The sequence below is a fragment of the Lytechinus variegatus genome, chromosome 2 (genome assembly GCF_018143015.1).
Source record: "Lytechinus variegatus isolate NC3 chromosome 2, Lvar_3.0, whole genome shotgun sequence".
Lineage (NCBI taxonomy): Eukaryota > Metazoa > Echinodermata > Echinoidea > Temnopleuroida > Toxopneustidae > Lytechinus > Lytechinus variegatus.
In genome coordinates, this window is record NC_054741.1 from 52,701,618 (window position 1) to 52,721,154 (window position 19,537).

Consider the following 19,537-nt stretch of genomic DNA (forward strand, 5'->3'; position numbering starts at 1 on the left):
CAGCCGGCAAGCTTTTGGCGGAAATCTGTGAATTCCAAAAGTATGATTTCGATGCGACAAAAGATTACGATATAGCGCCATCATAAACTTCACTTACCGGTACGTAACTTTGTTATTGTTTTGATAGATATGCAAATTAGCCAGTCCGCATTGTATGGTGAGGAGTAATAATCCTCAAGACAACTATGATTAGGGCACGGAATTCCCTGATTCGGGCAACTGGACGAACCTACAGTTCAGTTAACCTAAATAGATGTCTTTCTCATCAGTTTTACTACCACCACCACTGGCAACAAGATGTAACTGGGAGAAGTCGCAATTGTGGAGCGGGAGGCGGAGCTGGAGGTGTACTTGGGACGAGTTCTCGGCAGGACAACTCCGGGAGCTCCCCGGCCTTCTGCGCCCTGCGGCTTCGGAGCTCTCCGAGTTACAGGCAGTATAGCAGCGGCCGTCTCATGAATGGATTTATAGAAGACGATCTACTAAAGAAAGAAATATTGGTTCAGGGAGCAGATGGTAAATCGCCTCCTGTGATTGACTTCAGTAAAGCAGAAATTATTTTTAAACAGAAGGCAACTGAGGAGCTAGCAAGGAGTCTGGTGGTGCTGCAAATGTGCAGCTTCAACTTTTTTGTTGATAATAGTTTGAAGGTAAGACTAAGACCATGCAAGTCGTCTGCTGATGAGGTCTGGAGGGGGGCGGGGCAGGAGGGTGGTATAGGTGGATGGAATGGGGACTATCTCCCTTGAGACTCGACTGACCAGGCTAGAGCTATAATTGAAATTAAATGCATCATTCTTGCTTAGAAATTTATATCTTGATGTTTAATTAAGATTTTCATATTTTAATTAGATAATTATCTACAAAAATAGGCCTACTCAGCACATTTCTTTGTTATGAAAGTTGTCATATAGGTTTACATAATTATAAACATGATCTAGTGTGTTAGACAAGAAAAAGAAAATAGAGTTTCTCTTTCAAAATGTTATACATGTTTTTTCTTTCCTTAAATTTAAGTTTGATTTTGTATGTAGGCCTTATTGTTGTAATATGACTCATAATTGTTGTATATATCATGATTTTGTTGATTCAATAATGAATGAATATAATTTATATGTATTAAATACTAGTAAGTCTTATTTCAGATGTTCTGACACTGATATTGCTCATCTAATATTGTCTTACCAGTTAGTGGTCAGATCATAAATTGTAGTTTGAGTGACAGGTCATTTGAAAGTTGGAACTCTGAGTTGAGGCTGAAAATGATGGATTTGATAAAGTAAAATCAGGCAAAAAAAAAACCCAAAAACAAAACTGAAATTTTATCAAAGTTGGACAAGAAATAACATATTTTGTATGAAATTTTAGAGTTTTGCATTAATATTCAGTTAAAACAGGTTTAATTATCATCTCCCATCTTATTCTTTTTTTTGGCCTAAATATAGGATTGACTGCTACTTTAGTGTTTAAGACATTAATTGCTAGAGCTTTGTTATAAATACACATATATTTGTTGCTAAACTTTAAAATTCAACAACTTTATTATTTCAATTAGATTTTGTTGAGATTTTCAGCATTTAGCTCACTTTGTTTTACACTTTTACTCACTGTGTATTGTTATTATTTCTGCTTGGCGGAATATTTAAAGAATTTCAAAAATATTTGTAATTAAGATACTGTTTGATAAATGAATTTTGGCATCGTTTTTTTTCTTCCAAATGCTTACTCATTATTTGATGCAAGTAGATATTTAAAAATGGAAAATCTGATAAACTTTCAATATAAATTCATTCTAGCATAAATCTTAGGGATTATGTCAGTTATGTTAATCAAGCTTTTGATGAATACTTGTAATTTATGTTATACAAACACTGATAGAGCCGTCCTGCTCTCAAAAATTGATGCTTGATTATGCCATTTGAGGTGATTATTCTACCCAGCAGTAGTCCCAGATGCAATTAAATACACCAAACCAAGTGAACATTCATGTTCAGTTTGTTTTTGTCTCACCTGCGAAGCAAAGTGAGACTATAGGCGCCGCTTTTCCGACGGCGACGGCGGCGGCGGCGTCAACATCAAATCTTAACCTGAGGTTAAGTTTTTGAAATGACGTCATAACTTAGAAAGTATATGGACCTAGTTAATAAAACTTGGCCATAAGGTTAATCAAGTATTACTGAACATCCTATTAGAGTTTCATGTCACATGACCAAGGTCAAAGGTCATTTAGGGTCAATGAACTTAGACCATGTTGGAGGATTCAACATCGAAATCTTAACCTGAGGTTAAGTTTTTGAAATGTCATCATAACTTAGAAAATATATGGACCTAGTCCATGAAACTTGGACATAAGGTTAATCAAGTATCACTGAACATCCTGCCTGAGTTTCACGTCACATGACCAAGGTCAAAGGTCATTTAGGGTCAATGAACTTTGGCCGAATTGGGGATATCTGTTGAATTCCCATCATAACTTTGAAAGTTTATGGATCTGATTCATGAAACTTAGACATAATAGTAATCAAGCATCACTGAAAATTTTGTGCAAGTTTCAGGTCTCATGATTAAGGTCAAAGGTCATTTAGGGTCAATGAACTTTGGCCGAATCGGGGGGTATCTGTTGAATTACCATCATAACTGAAAGTTTATTGGTCTAGTTCGTTAAACTTGGACATTAGAGTAATCAAGTCCTGTGCGCGTTTCAGGTCACATGACCAAGGTCAAAGGTCAATGAACTTTGGCCGAATTGGGTGTATCTGTTGAATTACCATCATAACTTTGAAAGTTTATGGATCTGATTCATGAAACTTGTACATAAGAGTAATCAAGTATCACTGAACATCCTGTTTGAGTTTCAGGTCACATGATCAAGGTCAAAGGTCATTTAGGGTCAATGAACTTTGGCCGAATCGGGGTATCTGTTGAATAACCATCATATCTCTGTAAGTTTATTGGTCTAGTTCATAAAAAGTGGACATAAGAGTAACCATGTATCACTGAACATCTTGTGCAAGTTAGAGTAGTATTCAAAGTCAGCACTGCTGCTATATTGAACTGCGTGATGCAGGTGAGACGGCCAGAGGCATTCCACTTGTTTTTAATTATTGTCCGAATTCTTAAATATTAGGATTATTAGGTAATTTATTTTCTTGCCTGAATAAAGTTTGGCTGAGACCCAGTGATCCTGTTAGTCTGTCTGTTATTTATGTTAGGTTTAGGGTTAGCTTCAGCATAGGGAATATTGTTAAACCCAGGGTTGAGGTTGGTCATTTCATTTAGTGTGTGGAAATTAGAGTGGAGCAAATGTTGTACCCCTCGATAACAACCGTGCTGTCAATTCCAGGGATTGAAAACTATTTGTTTCTTTTTTTTTTTGCATGCTCTCAGCTGATGAGCTTAGGCCTTCGGGTCTTGGGTGATACCCTCTTTTCAGCACTCATGAGAGCGTCCTTCTATGGCCAGTTTGCTGCAAGTCCGCAGTCCGTCACCCAGGTAGCCAAAAAATTCAGCGATGCCGATATTGCCCCTATGCTTGCCACAACCGCTGAAGAGAAAGTGGGAGACAACCCAGATACGTGAGTACACAAATCTTATCAAGGCATAGACTATGTGACTTGAGAGAATGGCAAATATGTATAAATTCTGTGGTGCTATCTGCATAGGTCGAACTTGTCGAAGTTATATTAATTCAAAGATGAGGTAATCGTATAAGAGACATATTCAAATTATGTCTGATATTCTGATAGGGCTTTAGCAGAAAATGTTGCATTAGTGAATGAAACAATTAAATTACAAGGCAGTGCAGAAAGGAAAGAGAGATGGAGAGAGTAGAGAAAGAGTAAATAAAGAAAGGCATGCAGGAGACAGAAGAAACAAAAGAGGGAATCGTGGCCAGTAATAAAGAGGAGTGCTGAAGGCCGTGGTTTTGTTGACCTTTGGCTATTTCAAATTAAAGGCCTGCTTTCACCGTACATCACCTGTCCATGAAGAAAAATCCCTTTTTCGTGTTTGACATCCAATGATATATCCCCTCCCCCTCTTTCAGCATAAATGAGGCAAAGTACGATAGGAATGTAGAAACAATGCTTCTGTGTCTGGATATGCAGCTTGAAGTTGCTCGACCCAATCAACCAATCCTCTCTCAACTCAGAGTCACATCGTATATCAAGGCAGATCTTTTGGTAGGTAGCTGTAACCTCGACCTTTCCTTTTTTGGGGGGTGATGTCATATGTGAGCTGTTTCTTATCGTGAATATGAAAAGTCAATAAAATGTCATTTTCTCAAAAAATTAGAATTGAGTTTTATTATACCTTCAGTATACCAACAGACAAATTATTTCACATCCACTCCTGAAAGAAGAAAATTTGTAGTCATCATAAACAATTAAAAAATTGGAATTTATGCATTTTATATAGCAGCTGCTCATATATGATGCCACAAATAAAAAAAAATCAAATTCCAATTACAACTTTCTTAATCTTTACAACAGTCTTTTCATCAGGGTGAACTTCCCCTTTAATAAAGTTAAATTTAGGATTGCTCTTTGTTTAAATTATAGATAGCAATTAATTTGACTTTTGTATATGTTTTGCTAGAGATTACATATCATAGTATGTATCCACCCAGTTAATTCTATCTTATTGGCCCAAATCTAGACCCCCCCCCTTTCAATTGAAATTCATTGTATTTCCTTCAAAGAACTTCTGTACTTGATTGAATCTAAAACTTAGGAGTAAAATTAGCTCCCTTGAAGGGAGATCCAAATGATGTGGAAGTTGAATAGTAAGATGAATAAAATGGTGACAGTTTGAAAGAAATAAGATGTTGAATGAGAAGTTTTATTCCAATTCCCGATCCGATCCGATTTTCCCCTTTTTTCTACATTTTCCGAACTCCGATTTTTGACCAGTGGGGAAAAAATCGGATCGGAAAAACCAAAACATAACAAGACAAAAAAAAAAAACACGTGGCGACATGTTTGCCGTCAAAATGCGCTGGTGATTTGTTGTGATCTCAGACAAAAGCGGTGGGAGGAAAAGAAGATAAAGGGGAAGAAAATTATGATTTGTTTTTATCTCCGATATTAGCGGAAAGGCAGGTGGAGAAGATTATGATTTGTTTAGATCTCCTACATAATCGGGGAAGAACAAAACGATGATGATGATAATTGGTGATAATTTGTTTTGATCTCCGACAAGAATGGAGGAAGAAAAACAGCGAAAAGACGATATGTTTTGATCTTAAGCGGAGGCAAATAAGATTTAGTTGAACACGCTGACATGCGCGGTAATATTTACGACTATCTGACTATACGTCCTCTAAGAGTTTACGATTACCTCCGCTATCACTACGATGTTGTAGAGAAGGTGAAAATCATGGTAAACAACTCTGGGTAATAATGCGTCTTTTTCGGGAGGTCATGCGACCTTTCAGAGTTTACGATTACCTCCGCCATACGATGTTGTAGAGAAGGTGAATATCATGGTAACCAACTCTGGGTAATAATGCGTCTTTTTCGGAAGGTCATGCGACCTTTCAGAGTTTACGATTACCTCCGCCATCACTACGATGTTGTAGAGAAGGTGAATATCATGGTTAACCACTCTGGATAATAATGCGTCTTTTTCGGGAGGTCATGCGACCTTTATGAGATTATGATTACCTCCGCCATCACTACGATGTTGTAGAGAAGGTGAATATCATGGTTAACCACTCTGGATAATAATGCGTCTTTTTCGGGAGGTCATGCGACCTTTAAGAGTTTAGATTACCTCCGCCATCACTACGATGTTGTAGAGAAGGTGAATATCATGGTAAACAACTCTGGATAATAATGCGTCCTTTTTGGGAGGTCATGCGACCTTTAAGAGTTTATGATTACCTCCGCCATCACTACGATGTTGTAGAGAAGGTGATTATCACGGCAAACAACTCTTGATAATAATGCGTCTTTTTCGGGAGGTCATGCGACCTTTATGAGATTATGATTACCTCCGCCATCACTACGATGTTGTAGAGAAGGTGAATATCATGGTTAACCACTCTGGATAATAATGCGTCTTTTTCGGGAGGTCATGCGACCTTTAAGAGTTTAGATTACCTCCGCCATCACTACGATGTTGTAGAGAAGGTGAATATCATGGTAAACAACTCTGGATAATAATGCGTCCTTTTTGGGAGGTCATGCGACCTTTAAGAGTTTATGATTACCTCCGCCATCACTACGATGTTGTAGAGAAGGTGATTATCACGGCAAACAACTCTTGATAATAATGCGTCTTTTTCGGGAGGTCATGCGACCTTTAAGAGTTTATGATTACCTCCGCCATCACTACGATGTTGTAGAGAAGGTGAATATCATGGTAAACAACTCTGGATAATAATGCGTCTTTTTCGGGAGGTCATGCGACCTTTATGAGATTACGATTACCTCCGCAATCACTACGATGTGTTAGAGAAGGTGAATATCACGGTAAACAACTCTTGATAATAATGCGTCTTTTTCGGGAGGTCGTGCGACCTTTAAGAGTTTACGATTACCTCCGCCATACGATGTTGTAGAGAAAGTGAATATCATGGTAAACAACTCTGGATAATAATGCGTCTTTTTCGGAAGGTCATGCGACCTTTATGAGTTTACGATTACCTCCGCTATCACTACGATGTTGTAGAGAAGGTGAAAATCATCTCTAACAACTTTGGATAATAGTGCGTCTTTTTCGGGAGGTCATGCGACCTTTATGAGATTACGATTACCTCCGCCATCACTACGATGTTGTAGAGAAGGTGAATATCATGGTAAACAACTCTGGATAATAATGCGTCTTTTTCGGGAGGTCATGCGACCTTTAAGAGTTTACGATTACCTCCGCCATCACTACGATGTTGTAGAGAAGGTGAATATCATCGTAAACAACTTTGGATAATAGTGCGTCTTTTTCGGTAAGTAATGCGGCCTCTAAAAGTTCACGACGGACTCCGCCATCACCACGATGTTATAGAGAAGAGGCCTATCGTTGATCGGCGGTAGTGTCGCGCGCTGGAATGTCATTATCTTATTTTCCTTCCTCCGATTATGTAGGGAGATCAAAACAACTCATCATCTTCTTCCTCCGCTTTTGTCGGAGATCAAAACAAATTCTGCCATCAGTGTAGCGTGCCGCATTTGTCCACGCGCCGGCCACATACAAATTTTAATGTATTTTTTTGTTTTTGAATATCTTCCGATCCGATATCCGAACCGATTCCGATTTTAGGAGCAAAACTTCCGAACCGAACTCCGATTTTAGGAGCAAAACTTCCGAACCGAACTCCGATCCCGTAATTGCTCTAACTTACAACATTAGTTTGATGTCCCTTTATGAGTTAATAAATCTAAGAGAGGTTTCAAACAACTGTTACATTTTCAACATGTATTGTAAATCTAGGCCAATATTATTTTGGAGAAAACATAGATTTTAAAAAGTCATGAATACATTTGAAAAGGAATAATATGCATTGATTTTTTGTGTGTCCAACCTTTATAGGCCAAACTGTCTGATATTCTTGCAACCATGGATAACAACTTCTTGATGGACAGCCCTGTTTGTGTCGCTAACTTTAAGAATGGTCTAGATGGCAACTTAATGGTATGATATAATATTTTACTTTAAATTTTTCTTGAAAAATCATGAAGTACCTATATGAACACAAACACACACACACAAAAAAAAGCCGATCAAATCATAATGCAACAAATCAAAATCATAACATAATAAATGTACATCTTGTCACTTTGAGCTCAGTAGATGCATTCATCACTGATTAGATTGTAAGCCAGACTACATTTCATTTTCATTCTCTCATTATTATTTACATATTTACACTAATTAAAAAGAGGAAGTAATCAGTTTTTCGTCAAATTTTGTAATAAATCTCAAAACCAGGTCCTAATTAAAACAAGCGCTGTAATGTGTCAAATGTTTTTCTGTACTGTTTTATGTTCACTTTCATTTTCTGCTTTCAATTGTAAAATTGTACAACATGAAATTGATGACTTGTTCCATTTGCATACGTACATTGATATTCATTTTATTACGTACATGTACATTTAGCATTTGGTGTTTTTCTCTATGTGTTGACAATGTTGGGTGATTCGATTTGTTATTATTACCTCCTATTTCTCCTATGCACATTTTCCCACATTCGTTAAAATGTAAACAATGAATCAAGTTACTAGATGTGCAGTGCAGTCCTTCGGTCTTTCAATCAGAGTTCTGCCTGTTTCTCCAACAACAGGCAGAACTCTGAACAACCCACTGAAGGAACATAAAAGAGGCCGCAGATTGAACAATCCATTCGTTTCAACTGACATACATATAGCACAACACGCCCTCAATATAGGTCACAACATTGCATGGATGATGCCCCCAAATTTGACTGAGAGTAGCTTCAAGAAAAGAAAGGTGAAAAAATCACTGTGGATTAAAAGGATTAACCCATTCAATAGAGGCTCTTCATAGCTATTGTCACCCATCTTTGGTCCAGTAATCAAGAGACTTGTACATGATTTTTCATCATTTATCGTTACATTTTCAGATCCTCCTTTTTAGAAATATAATGGTGCTTTTATCAAAATTTCTTTTTTATTTGTAACCTAATTGGTTTGGGGTTCTGTTTCAAAGTACTTTTCAGGTTGGCATCATTATTATCAACTGAATATACATTATTGTTTATATTTTGTAGGATATTCCAGAGTTAACTGATGCTGAGTTAATCCATCTCAGGAATGCTCTTAAAAGAATGGATGTTGTTTTACAGGTAAAGCACACATGTTCCTCTTTTCTCCATCACCTCTTGAAAAGCCAAATTGAAGACTAGTTTTGTTTGACCTGAAAAGGATTTGTTAAAGATTATGTAAAAATGTATATGTACGTGTATGTTGATATTAATAATAAACAAAAAAGCAGAATCACATTACACATATGTACTTGCACAATTTTATTACCTGGAATACCTATAAAGATATATGTCTGATAGGGGAAAAATTACACAACAAGCACTGGAAACCAAAAAAAAAGGATCCCAGGGAAATCTCCATTTGTTGCAGTGTTAATGCTTATCCAATGTCACAGATTCGGGTAGTAAGTTATGAAAGGTAGCCCTAAAAAATTACTACTTTGGGTTTTTTGTCTGCTGTCTGAAGATTATCTAGATGCTTTATTGGCATTCTTCTCTTTTTACTATGCCATGAAGCAGTCAGACAGAAGCATATTAATATATGTATTATATATGTAGAAGAGGGTGCTGTGAAACTGCAGTGCTTCCACTCTTCCTGGAATCCAGGAAATTCCAGGAAGTTTTGCTATTTTCCAGGATCATTCCAGGAAGTTTTCCAGGAAGTATATTATTTTCGAATATTATGTCAAAATCTATCACAAAATTTGATCATTTTGATTAAAATCTTAAAATTTTTGCTCGCTTGCTTCGCTCGCTTGCAACTCTTTATAAACTTTGCCCGTTACGTCATGTTTCGCCCCTCAAAATTTTTGGACCAATTACGGCACTTGGCCATATACATGTAGGCCTAGCCTATTTCATTTTTTTGTGTGTATAGAAGAGAATTATAACTTACGGAAAACAGGAGAACTACTCAGAAAATTCCAGGATATTTTGTAAAATTCCAAGAACTTTCAGAGTAAATTCCAGGAAGTTCCGTTTTGAAAAGTGGATGCACTGTGTGAAAGAGTGTTTGAAATTTTTTGATATTATTATATTATACTTGAATTCCTGACCATCACATACCGGTACTCTTTTTTTTAACAGAGAGCTATAAAGAATGGAATAAAGACTCTGGTAGATGCTGAGTATGTGTCTGTCAATCAAGCAATGTCACTGATAACACTAGCTATGATGAAGAAATACAACAGCAAAGAGCCTCTGGTGTGGAATACATACCAGTGCTACCTAAAGGTAAGGGTCACATATAGGGCTAGATTTCAAGACAGCTGTCAAGAATTATCTATTTTCATTGTTGTGGCATAATATAGTTTCATTCAATGATATAATACCATGCAACTATGTGACATAAATATACTCTAGAAATGTAATTTCATTTTATTTAAAAGTAGAATGCAATATGCACTATATATAGTGTAGTGTATAGTATAATGTGGCATGATAATGCAGAATAACATTGTAATTTAATGAAAGTCAAATTAATGATTTGTCTGATTTCTTATAATATAATGTACATGTATATGTAGTAGTTCAGAAATTCTGAATCCTACATTTTGGTTTTAACATTAATTACAGTATCAAATTTTGACAGTACATGGAAAAGAGTTGGGTTTGGTTAGAATAAACAAAACTGTAATAGTGTTCATACATCATGCAAGTACACATTGTTTTGCATTTGATGTAGTCCAATAAATATCAAATTGGTGAATAAAATCAGAATATGTAAAAGAAAATTAGGATTTAATTCCTCACTGTATAAAGACAATTGAGACCACTAGGCCTACATGACATTCATTTTCGCAAGTTGAATATTGCTCTTTCTATTTCTAATCAGACATTCCGTTCCCTATCTGATTTCTGGTCTACCCTAATGGGATATTTGATACAATACAGATGCTTTGAACCTGCATAGACTTTTGAACTCCCTACTTGGGTATCCTTATTCTTACATGGACATTTACTAACCTACATGGACGATTGGTTCCAATCAATAGACATTTGACCTAGAAAACTTGTACATTGACCAGAAACCTATTACATGTACGTGTCAACAGAATGCTTGATTGAATTCTAGAGAATTGTAATCCGATTTCAATTTATTGAAAAAAATCAAGCAAGCACAATGTAATATATATCGAAATCAGAGCAATGATAAAGATCAATGGCATTTAACTTTTGCTATATACTGCTATATACTGACTGCAATTTTTGTTTTAATGTAGGAGGCTATGGCGAACATGAAGAAGGGCTTGGAAGTCGCAGATGCAGAAGGGTTTAAGTTTGGAGTGAAGGTGGTCAGAGGGGCGTACATGGAGTATGAAAGGACTACTGCCAGATTAGAAGGCAAGCCAGGTCAGTAGTGTGCAGACCTGCTAGAGACATCTAGTAGTAATGGTGATGATGATGATGAGTATAGGAAAAGGAGGAGGAGAATAGGGGAGGATGTTTGGTATTGGTATTTGAGGTTAATAACAAACAGTGGAATTAAAATAAATATAATGATATTAGAGTAAATGAGGACTTATAATTTATACTTATACTTACAACCATTACTAGAGGACATTATTCACTGTGGATAATAATGGAGATGGTGGTCCTGATGATGGAAGTGAAGAAGGAGCAGAAAAAGGAGGAGAAGATAAAGGAGAAGAAGGGAGGAGGATGTCGGTAGCAAACAGTAACCAAGGCAATGTTAGAGAAGGGGGGAATGAAGATACATCCCAAAAGTGATAATATTCGATGTTGTTCATGGTTATAAGACATTATTCACTATTGTAACAATGGGAATAGTAGTGGTCGGAATAGTGGTGGTGGTGGTGATGATGATGATGATGATGATGATGGTGATAGTGGTTGTGGTAGTGGTTGTGATGATGAGGATGATGATGATGGTGATGATGATGGTGATAATGATGATGATGATGATGATGGTGGTGGTGGTGATGATGTTGATGATGATGATGAGGATGATAATGATGATGATGATGATGATGAAGATGATGATGGTGATGACAATGATGATGATGATGGTGATGATGATGATAATGGTAGTGATGGTGATGATGATGGTGATGATGGTGATAATAATGATGATGATGGTGATGATGGTGATGATGATGATGATGGTGGTGGTAGTGGTTGTGATGAGGAGGAGGATGATGATAATGATGATGATGAGGATGATGATGATGATAGGATGATGATGATGATGATGAGGATGATGATGATGGTGATGACTGTAAAACTGATTAAGTTTAGAGAAAGGAGGAAAGGGGGAGGTGGGGGCTTCCTTGAGGAGAATTAACATGATGTAGAAAAAATATAAATTGCCTATCTTCCAACTGTATCATTATTTCCCAAAACTGATCCACAGATCCTGTGAATGCTACCTATGAATATACCAATAACATGTACAATGACGTGGTGGCCCATCTTCTAGAGCGTATCCATGAACGTGGCAGCAACTCTATCAACCTGATCATTGCAACACACAACATAGATTCAGTCAGCAAGGCAATGAAAAGGTATGAGAACATCATCATGTTGGACAAGAAATTTCTTTTATTGAAAAAAAATTGAATTAAAAAAAAAACACAATTACCATAAAAATTGTGTTTTATTTTGTGTACATTTATTGCTCTGATTTCTCAACTTGTTTTAAACGTGCTTCATTTCACTTTTGATGTTTAATGTATAGATACTTGATTTGAAAGAAAAATAACTTGAAAGAAAAATAAACAATTGAAATTGCATCAAAAATGAATTTTGACAATACTGTCTTACAAACACTTGATAAGGCTTACAATGATTTGAAAACACTAGCAACTGTTTATAGAAAAAAGATTTTAAAAGAAATTTTGAACATGTTTGAATTTACTTTTCAACAAGAACTACCATCTGTGACAATGAGAACTGTTTGAGAATTGCAACCATTTATAAACCCTGGCAAAATCCCATCCTAATTCACAACAGTAACAAGCATTCGATGATTACCGAGATAACCCCATAGTGTTTTGCCATTATAAGATTCAAATCCATTATTCAATTCTGGGCAATTCCATAAAATAATCAACCTTTTTATACATCCGACCCCCATTTTTTTTCAAGTTTTACTTCACTTCAGAAACTGACCAAGTCATGGTCATTTGAGAGCATTACAGACTGTCAAAACAACAAGAAATCAGAGACGGAGAATTTCATGAAGGTTCCACGTATAGGGGGTTGGACGTACATATTTTATGGAATTGTATAAACCATTAACTTAGACTCTCGCAATTTTTTATTTAAGAGTATATTTTGTAGAAATTTTAAGACCTCTATTTGATTCTCTGCACCTGATTTAGGATGTGGGAACTAGGCCTAGCACCAAGAGAAGGTAGTGTAGTCTTTGGTCAGCTAATGGGAATGTGTGATCACGTATCGTATGGACTAGGTAAGCTTCATTTAGTTTAATATTTAAGTAATTCTTTTGTAAATCTATTATCAACAAGAAATCATCTATGTTAATAGTGACCATTATAAATAGCGGTCCATATGAATAGTGGTCATTATGAATAGAAGTCATTATGAATAGTGGTCATTTTAAATAGCGGTCCATATGAATAGTGGTCATTATGAATAGAAGTCAATATGAATAGTGGTCATTATGAATAGACGTACTTATGAATAGTGGTCATTATGAATAGCAGTCATTATGAATAGTGATCATTATGAATAGCGGTCATTATGAATAGTGGTCATTATGAATAGCAGTCATTATGAATAGCAGTCATTATGAATAGCGGTCATTATGAATAGCGGTCATTATGAATAGTGGTCATAGCGGTCATTATGAATGCGTTAATTATGAATGGGGGTCATTATGAATAGCGATCATTATGAATAGCGGTCATTATGAATAGCGGTCATTATGAATAGCGGTCATTATGAATAGTGGTCATTATGAATAGCGGTCATTATGAATAGTGGTCATAATGAATATAACAGGCATGATGAATAGTGGTCATTATAAATAGCGATCATTATGAATAGCGGTCATTATGAATAGCGGTCATTATGAATAGCAGTCATTATGAATAGCGGTCATTATGAATAGCGGTCATTATGAATAGCGGTCATTATAGTCGATTTGACAGTCTCATTGGCTCAATACAACCTAGAAATGTTTTTTCCGATGAAGTTTTTTTCTTGATTCGTGTTCCTAAGGGGTCCTAGAACAAATTCAGCTTGGTTGCCAAAAGTTGCCGTTTGGGCAATTTTGCTAATTTGCATAAATCCAAAATGGCCGCCAGATGCCATCTTGAAAACCTAACTTTTGAACCCCTGTCCACAAAATGAGTAATGACTCGTTTTAGGGGTTTATGAGATGTGTAGAACTGAATTCTGTAATCATTTTTGCAATATAAGGTCATCTTTAGGTCAAATCCAATATGGCCGCCATATGCAATCTTGAAAAATTGACTTTTGTTCCCCTTGCCCAAGAATGACGAGTAATACCTCTACTTAGGGGTTTTGGGGTGTGCAGAATCCATTTCTGCTTTCTATTTTGCAATATAATGTCATCTTCAGGTCAAATCCAAGATGGCCGCCATATGACACCATCTTGAAATATCAATTTTTGAACCCTTTGCCCCAGAATCATGCATAATAACTCTATTCATGAGTCATTAGGTATGTTGATTATATTCATGTAGTTATTTTGCACAAAGGATAATCTTCAGATAAAATCCAAGATGGCCGCCAACCGCCATCTTGAAAAATTACTGTCTGAGGCTTATACGTGTTAGAACTAATGTAAAGGGATTTCAGTAAGATACTCATTTCTTTTATTAATTCTCAAGTTTTTGTCCCAGAATCATGAATAATATCCCTCTTTTCGTGAGTTATCATTTGGTATGTTTATTCAATTTCTGTTCATAATTTTGCAATGTAGGATCATCTCCAGGTCAAAATAATCCAACATGACCACTAAACGCCATATTAAGAAATAAAAAAAAACTACTTCCGAGACTATTGAACCTTGAAGAAGTGCTGTCCCTAATAAGGTTGTTGTTATGTATTGGAGCTCAAGTAAGGGGATTTCAGTGAGAATGATTCATTTCTTTTAACCACTCCATTTTTAGTTCGAGGTCAAGTCATGTCTAAGATGGTCAGATGGTTGATAGATTTCGTCATTAACCAATTACTTTAGAATTAAACCATTCAAGGTTTGGGCTATGATTTCGGGAGTTTTGATCCCTTTTTTATTTCTGTGCAACCATACTTTTCCAGTGAAATGACTTTAAAGTATTATTTGAATTAAAAAGTGATTTCTCCGTATTTTTTTTTCAAAAAAATTAATTTAATTATTAACTTCCTTTATAAGTATTATTGGACTTTTCCTCCTGACAAGAGCCATTGACTTGGTCAGCAGGAGTGCACTCTTTAGCCTCCTGCAGAAGATAGGCTCCCCAAGACTGTTCCACGGTCAGGATTGTTCTCATTCGTGAAATGTTTTACGGAAACGATGTCGCCCCTGCCTCTCAAGAAGTGGGAGTACAAGACCTAGTCATACATAACAGCTGCCTGTCTTGTGCATGTAAGGGGTTTGGACCATCCATCAGACTTTGAGACAGTCAGAAATCCTGATAGACTCAAAACACCGACTGTCCTCCAGATATGTATATCAATAGCACACACTCGTCTGGTTATAGTGGACTCCTCACCTACCTTGGACCGACTATATGTCTCTTGTCCCCTTTCACAGGACAAGCATATAAGCATCAGGATTGTAAGATCTGTCACAGTCATGGCCAAGCTCCTGCACGGAAGTAAGTCCTGGAAAACGTACGCCGACCAAGAAAAGTGGCTAAACACCTTCCATGTCAGCTGCCTCGGACGTATCATGCACGTTAAATGGCAGGACAAAGTGAAAAATACAGAGGCCCTTCAGCGTACGTGCTAGCATCAAAAGCTTCTTCTCGCTCCTTAGTCAAAGGCACCTCAGGTGGTTGGGGCATGTTTGCCCCATGAAACCTTGGCGAATCCCTTCTTGGATTCGCCAAGTTAAGGTAAGCTGTGTGATTGGTCTCACCCCATCGATAGATCACACCTCCGTTTTAAAGACACATGCAAGTATAACATAACACTTGCCGGCATAGACACTAACACTTATGAAGGTGTAGATGATAGTCGCCGTCCATTCTATGGAGAGCTACTAAGTAAAGGGGTCAAGACGTCAGAAAATAATCGGAATGCTAAATTGGCAGACCAAAGGCATAGGAGGAAGGCTAGGGCAGCATCTCTATATAAACGTGTCTCAGCGCCATCCTCCTTCATCTGTAAAAATTTGCTCTAGAGACTGCCACTCTAGAGTGGAGCTCTATAGTCACTCTCGAAAATGTAAGGCCTAGCGCTACACCATCGTCTTTTAAGGCGAACTGATGCCTACCAATCATTGGACACATTGATTTAGAAAAATAATATTGATAAAACACTTTCAAATTGAAATAAGACCCTAAAAGCCTCTTCAGTACAAAGGTATGAATGGACCTTAAAAAAATACACTCGAAATGGATAGCCCAAACCTAAAGAGGATTCATTCTAAGTTGAGCAATTAATGTTGAAATGAACTTGAGAATTAATAAAAGAAATGAGCATTCTTACTGAAATCCCTTTATATTAGTTCTAACACGTAAAAGCCTCAGACAGTAATTTTTCAAGATGGCGGTTGGTGGCCATCTTGGATTTGATCTGAAGATTATCTTTTGTGCAAAATAACTACATGAATTGAATCAACATACCTAATGACTCATGAATAGAGTTATTATTCATGATTCTGGGGCAAAGGGTTCAAAAATTGATATTTCAAGATGGCGTCATATGGCGGCCATCTTGGATTTGACCTGAAGATGACATTATATTGCAAAATAGAAAGCAGAAATGGATTCTGCACACCCCAAAACCGCTAAATAGAGGTATTACTCGTCATTCTGGGGCAAGGGGAACACAAGTCAATTTTTCAAGATTGCATATGGCGGCCATCTTGGATTTGACCTAAAGATGACCTTATATTGCAAAAATGATTACAGAAATCAGTTCTACACATCTCTAAACCCCTAAAACGAGTCATTACTCATCATTTTGTGGACAGGGGTTCAAAAGTTAGGTTTTCAAGATGGCATCTGGCGGCCATTTTGGATTTATGCAAATTAGCAAAATTGCCCAAACGGCAACTTTTGGCAACCAAGCTGAATTTGTTCTAGGACCCCATAGGAACACGAATCAAGAAAAAAACTTCATCGGAAAGAACATTTCTAGGTTCGGAAAATGTCAAATCGACTATTATGGATAGTGGTCATTATGAATAGTGGTCATTATGAATAGCGGTCATTATGAATAGCAGGCATTATGAATAGCGGTCATTATGAACAGTGGTCATTATGAATAGCAGTCATTACGAATAGCGTTATAGCGGTCATTATGAATAGTGATCATTATGAATAGCTGCCCTTATGAATAGCGGCCCTTATGAAAAGCTTTCCCTATGACTAGCAGCCTTTATGTATACCCGTCTGTACCCGGGGGGGCCACTTCCATTCACAAGTGGATACCATGCGCGACCATGAGGTCTCGAAAAGCACCCTAAACACGTAATTTCCATATTCTGAAAATGCACCCCTTAACAAGTATTGGCATGTGAAACCCTACCCTTAACAAGTATTGGAAACAAAACGATACTCTTGGCAAATTTCCCTGAAATGAACCCCTAAACAAAATTATTGTTACGGGTCCTTCGGTCGTCGGCTTTACCTTATTTGGTTTAGTACGACCCCACCTTTTACACATCGCGCAAACCGGACTCTAAACACGTAGTGCTGGGGCAAAAAGGACATCCTTTATAAAACATTTTAATTTTGTTTTATCATCTCTTAAAATTAGACCCTAAACACGTAATTTTCCTAGTGAAATAGATACCCTTTTTTCATTATTTTTGTGTTTTTACACCCTTATCACGTTACGTACGTAACATGCCCTATCGTGAAAAAGACATCCTTTTTACGTGTTTTTTTGGTCGCGCATGGTATCCACTCGCCAATGTAAGTGCCCCCCCCCCCGGGCGTCTGTATGACTATCAGGTGGACACCTATAGGCCACCACACACCTTATAACTGGTCTACAATGTTATTTTGGAACAAATCACTATTTGCTCATTTTCTGAAAATGTGAATGACAAAAATCTTTTTATTTTTAGGGCCAAATTAACTGAAAGAATACTGATATAACAAGTTTGGATGATTGAAGGCCTTCTTTGAAATAAAAAAAAGTTTTACATCATCGCCAATTGTTCGATTGCTATGATGTCATTACGACTAGATATGAAATATGCTTTTAATTTGTTTAACAAATTTTCGGCATTACTCCTATTTGTTTAAGATCAGTATGCTCGATCTGTAATGAAAATCATAAGGTCAGTATGCTCGATCTGTATGAAAATCATAAGTCAAAAAAATTTTTCTGACTTATGATTTATGAATGATTATGATTTTCATTACAGATCGAGCATACTGATCTTAAACAAATAGGAGTAATGCCGAAAATTTGTTAAACAAATTATAATTTCCTCCTTTAAAAGCCTCTTAATTTACTAAATATGCTTTTATTCTAATAAGGATGATAGCATAGCCACAGATTTGAACATAGGCATTGGTACGATGAATGAGAACGTTACACAGTAAGATATTCCATGTCTCAATAATAGCGTCAAATTCAGTGGCCTTTATAAATATCCCTTTATTTTTTGTAGGGCAAGCTGGTTACCTGACATACAAGTCCATTCCATTTGGAAGCATAGAAGATGTGTTAGCCAACATGTCCAGACGAGCGCAAGAGAATAAAACTGTCTTCCATCGGTTGGAACAAGAGAAGAAAATGCTCCGAAAAGAGATCAGCCGTAGAACTTTTTCCTTTGCTAATAAATGAGGTTGATATGATTTCATGTTACATGGCCTTTTTGTAATACATTTTTCTAACAGTAACACAGGTTAAGGTTTAGTAGCAGTATATATATATATTTTTTTTGAAATTCTTATGAAAATGCTACAATATTGATCAAATATGGAACAAATAACAAACAAAATTTATTGAAATTATTTGTGCTATTTTCATTTACAGGTAAACAGATCATAGACTAATGAAAATGATAAATAACTTACATTATCTTGAAGCATCAGTCCTGGTTAATCCTGTATTCAATCCATGATTCCTTAGATTAAAGTCCACTATCCTGGTGATGTCAAAAGTGATGTTGAAAGGCGATGGATATTACAGTCACTGTAGTGAGTTGAAATGTGTGGAGTGGATGATGCCCGGGGGGGGGGGGGGCCACTTTTATTCACGGGTGGATACCATGCGCGACCATGGGGTCTCAAAAAGCACCCTAAAGTAAACACGTAATTTCCATAATCTGAAAATGCACCCCTTAACAAGTATATTGCGTGTGAAACCCTACCCTTAACAAGTATTGTAAACAAAACGATACTCTTTGCAAATATTCCCTGAAATGAACCCCTAAACTACAGGAATGTTTTATTGTTACGGGTCCTTCGGCCGTCAGCTTACCTTATTTGGTTTAGTACGACCCACATACACCTCGCGCAAATCGGACTCTAAACACGAATTGTTGGGGCAAAAAGGACATCCTTTATAAAACATTTTAATTTTGTTTTATCATCCCTGCAAATTCGACCCTAAACACGTAATTTTCCTAGTAAAATGGATACCCTTTTTTCATTATTTTTGTGTTTTTGACACCCTTATCACGTTACGTACGTAACGTGT

General features: G+C 36.7%; 1 protein-coding gene across 1 annotated transcript; it reads left to right on the forward strand.

Moving 5' to 3' along the window:
* Positions 1-123: 123 nt before the first annotated feature.
* LOC121408347 (hydroxyproline dehydrogenase-like) lies at positions 124-19,067 on the forward strand. The gene is made up of 10 exons (XM_041599785.1): positions 124-650; positions 3,388-3,575; positions 4,046-4,181; positions 7,528-7,629; positions 8,726-8,800; positions 9,806-9,952; positions 10,942-11,071; positions 12,093-12,243; positions 13,063-13,151; positions 18,504-19,067. Exons 1-10 carry the CDS (start codon positions 186-188, stop codon positions 18,677-18,679), a joined length of 1,659 nt encoding a protein of 552 aa, XP_041455719.1. The 5' UTR covers positions 124-185; the 3' UTR covers positions 18,680-19,067.
* Positions 19,068-19,537: the final 470 nt, after the last annotated feature.

Bases quoted from the DNA above. Each gene is read 5' to 3' on its own strand.
- LOC121408347 (XM_041599785.1), top strand. From the start codon at position 186: ATGATTAGGGCACGGAATTCCCTGATTCGGGCAACTGGACGAACCTAC. The intron at 8,801-9,805 runs GTAAAGCACACA...TTTTTTTAACAG, and splicing joins GAATGGATGTTGTTTTACAG to AGAGCTATAAAGAATGGAAT. The intron at 12,244-13,062 runs GTATGAGAACAT...CACCTGATTTAG, and splicing joins GTCAGCAAGGCAATGAAAAG to GATGTGGGAACTAGGCCTAG.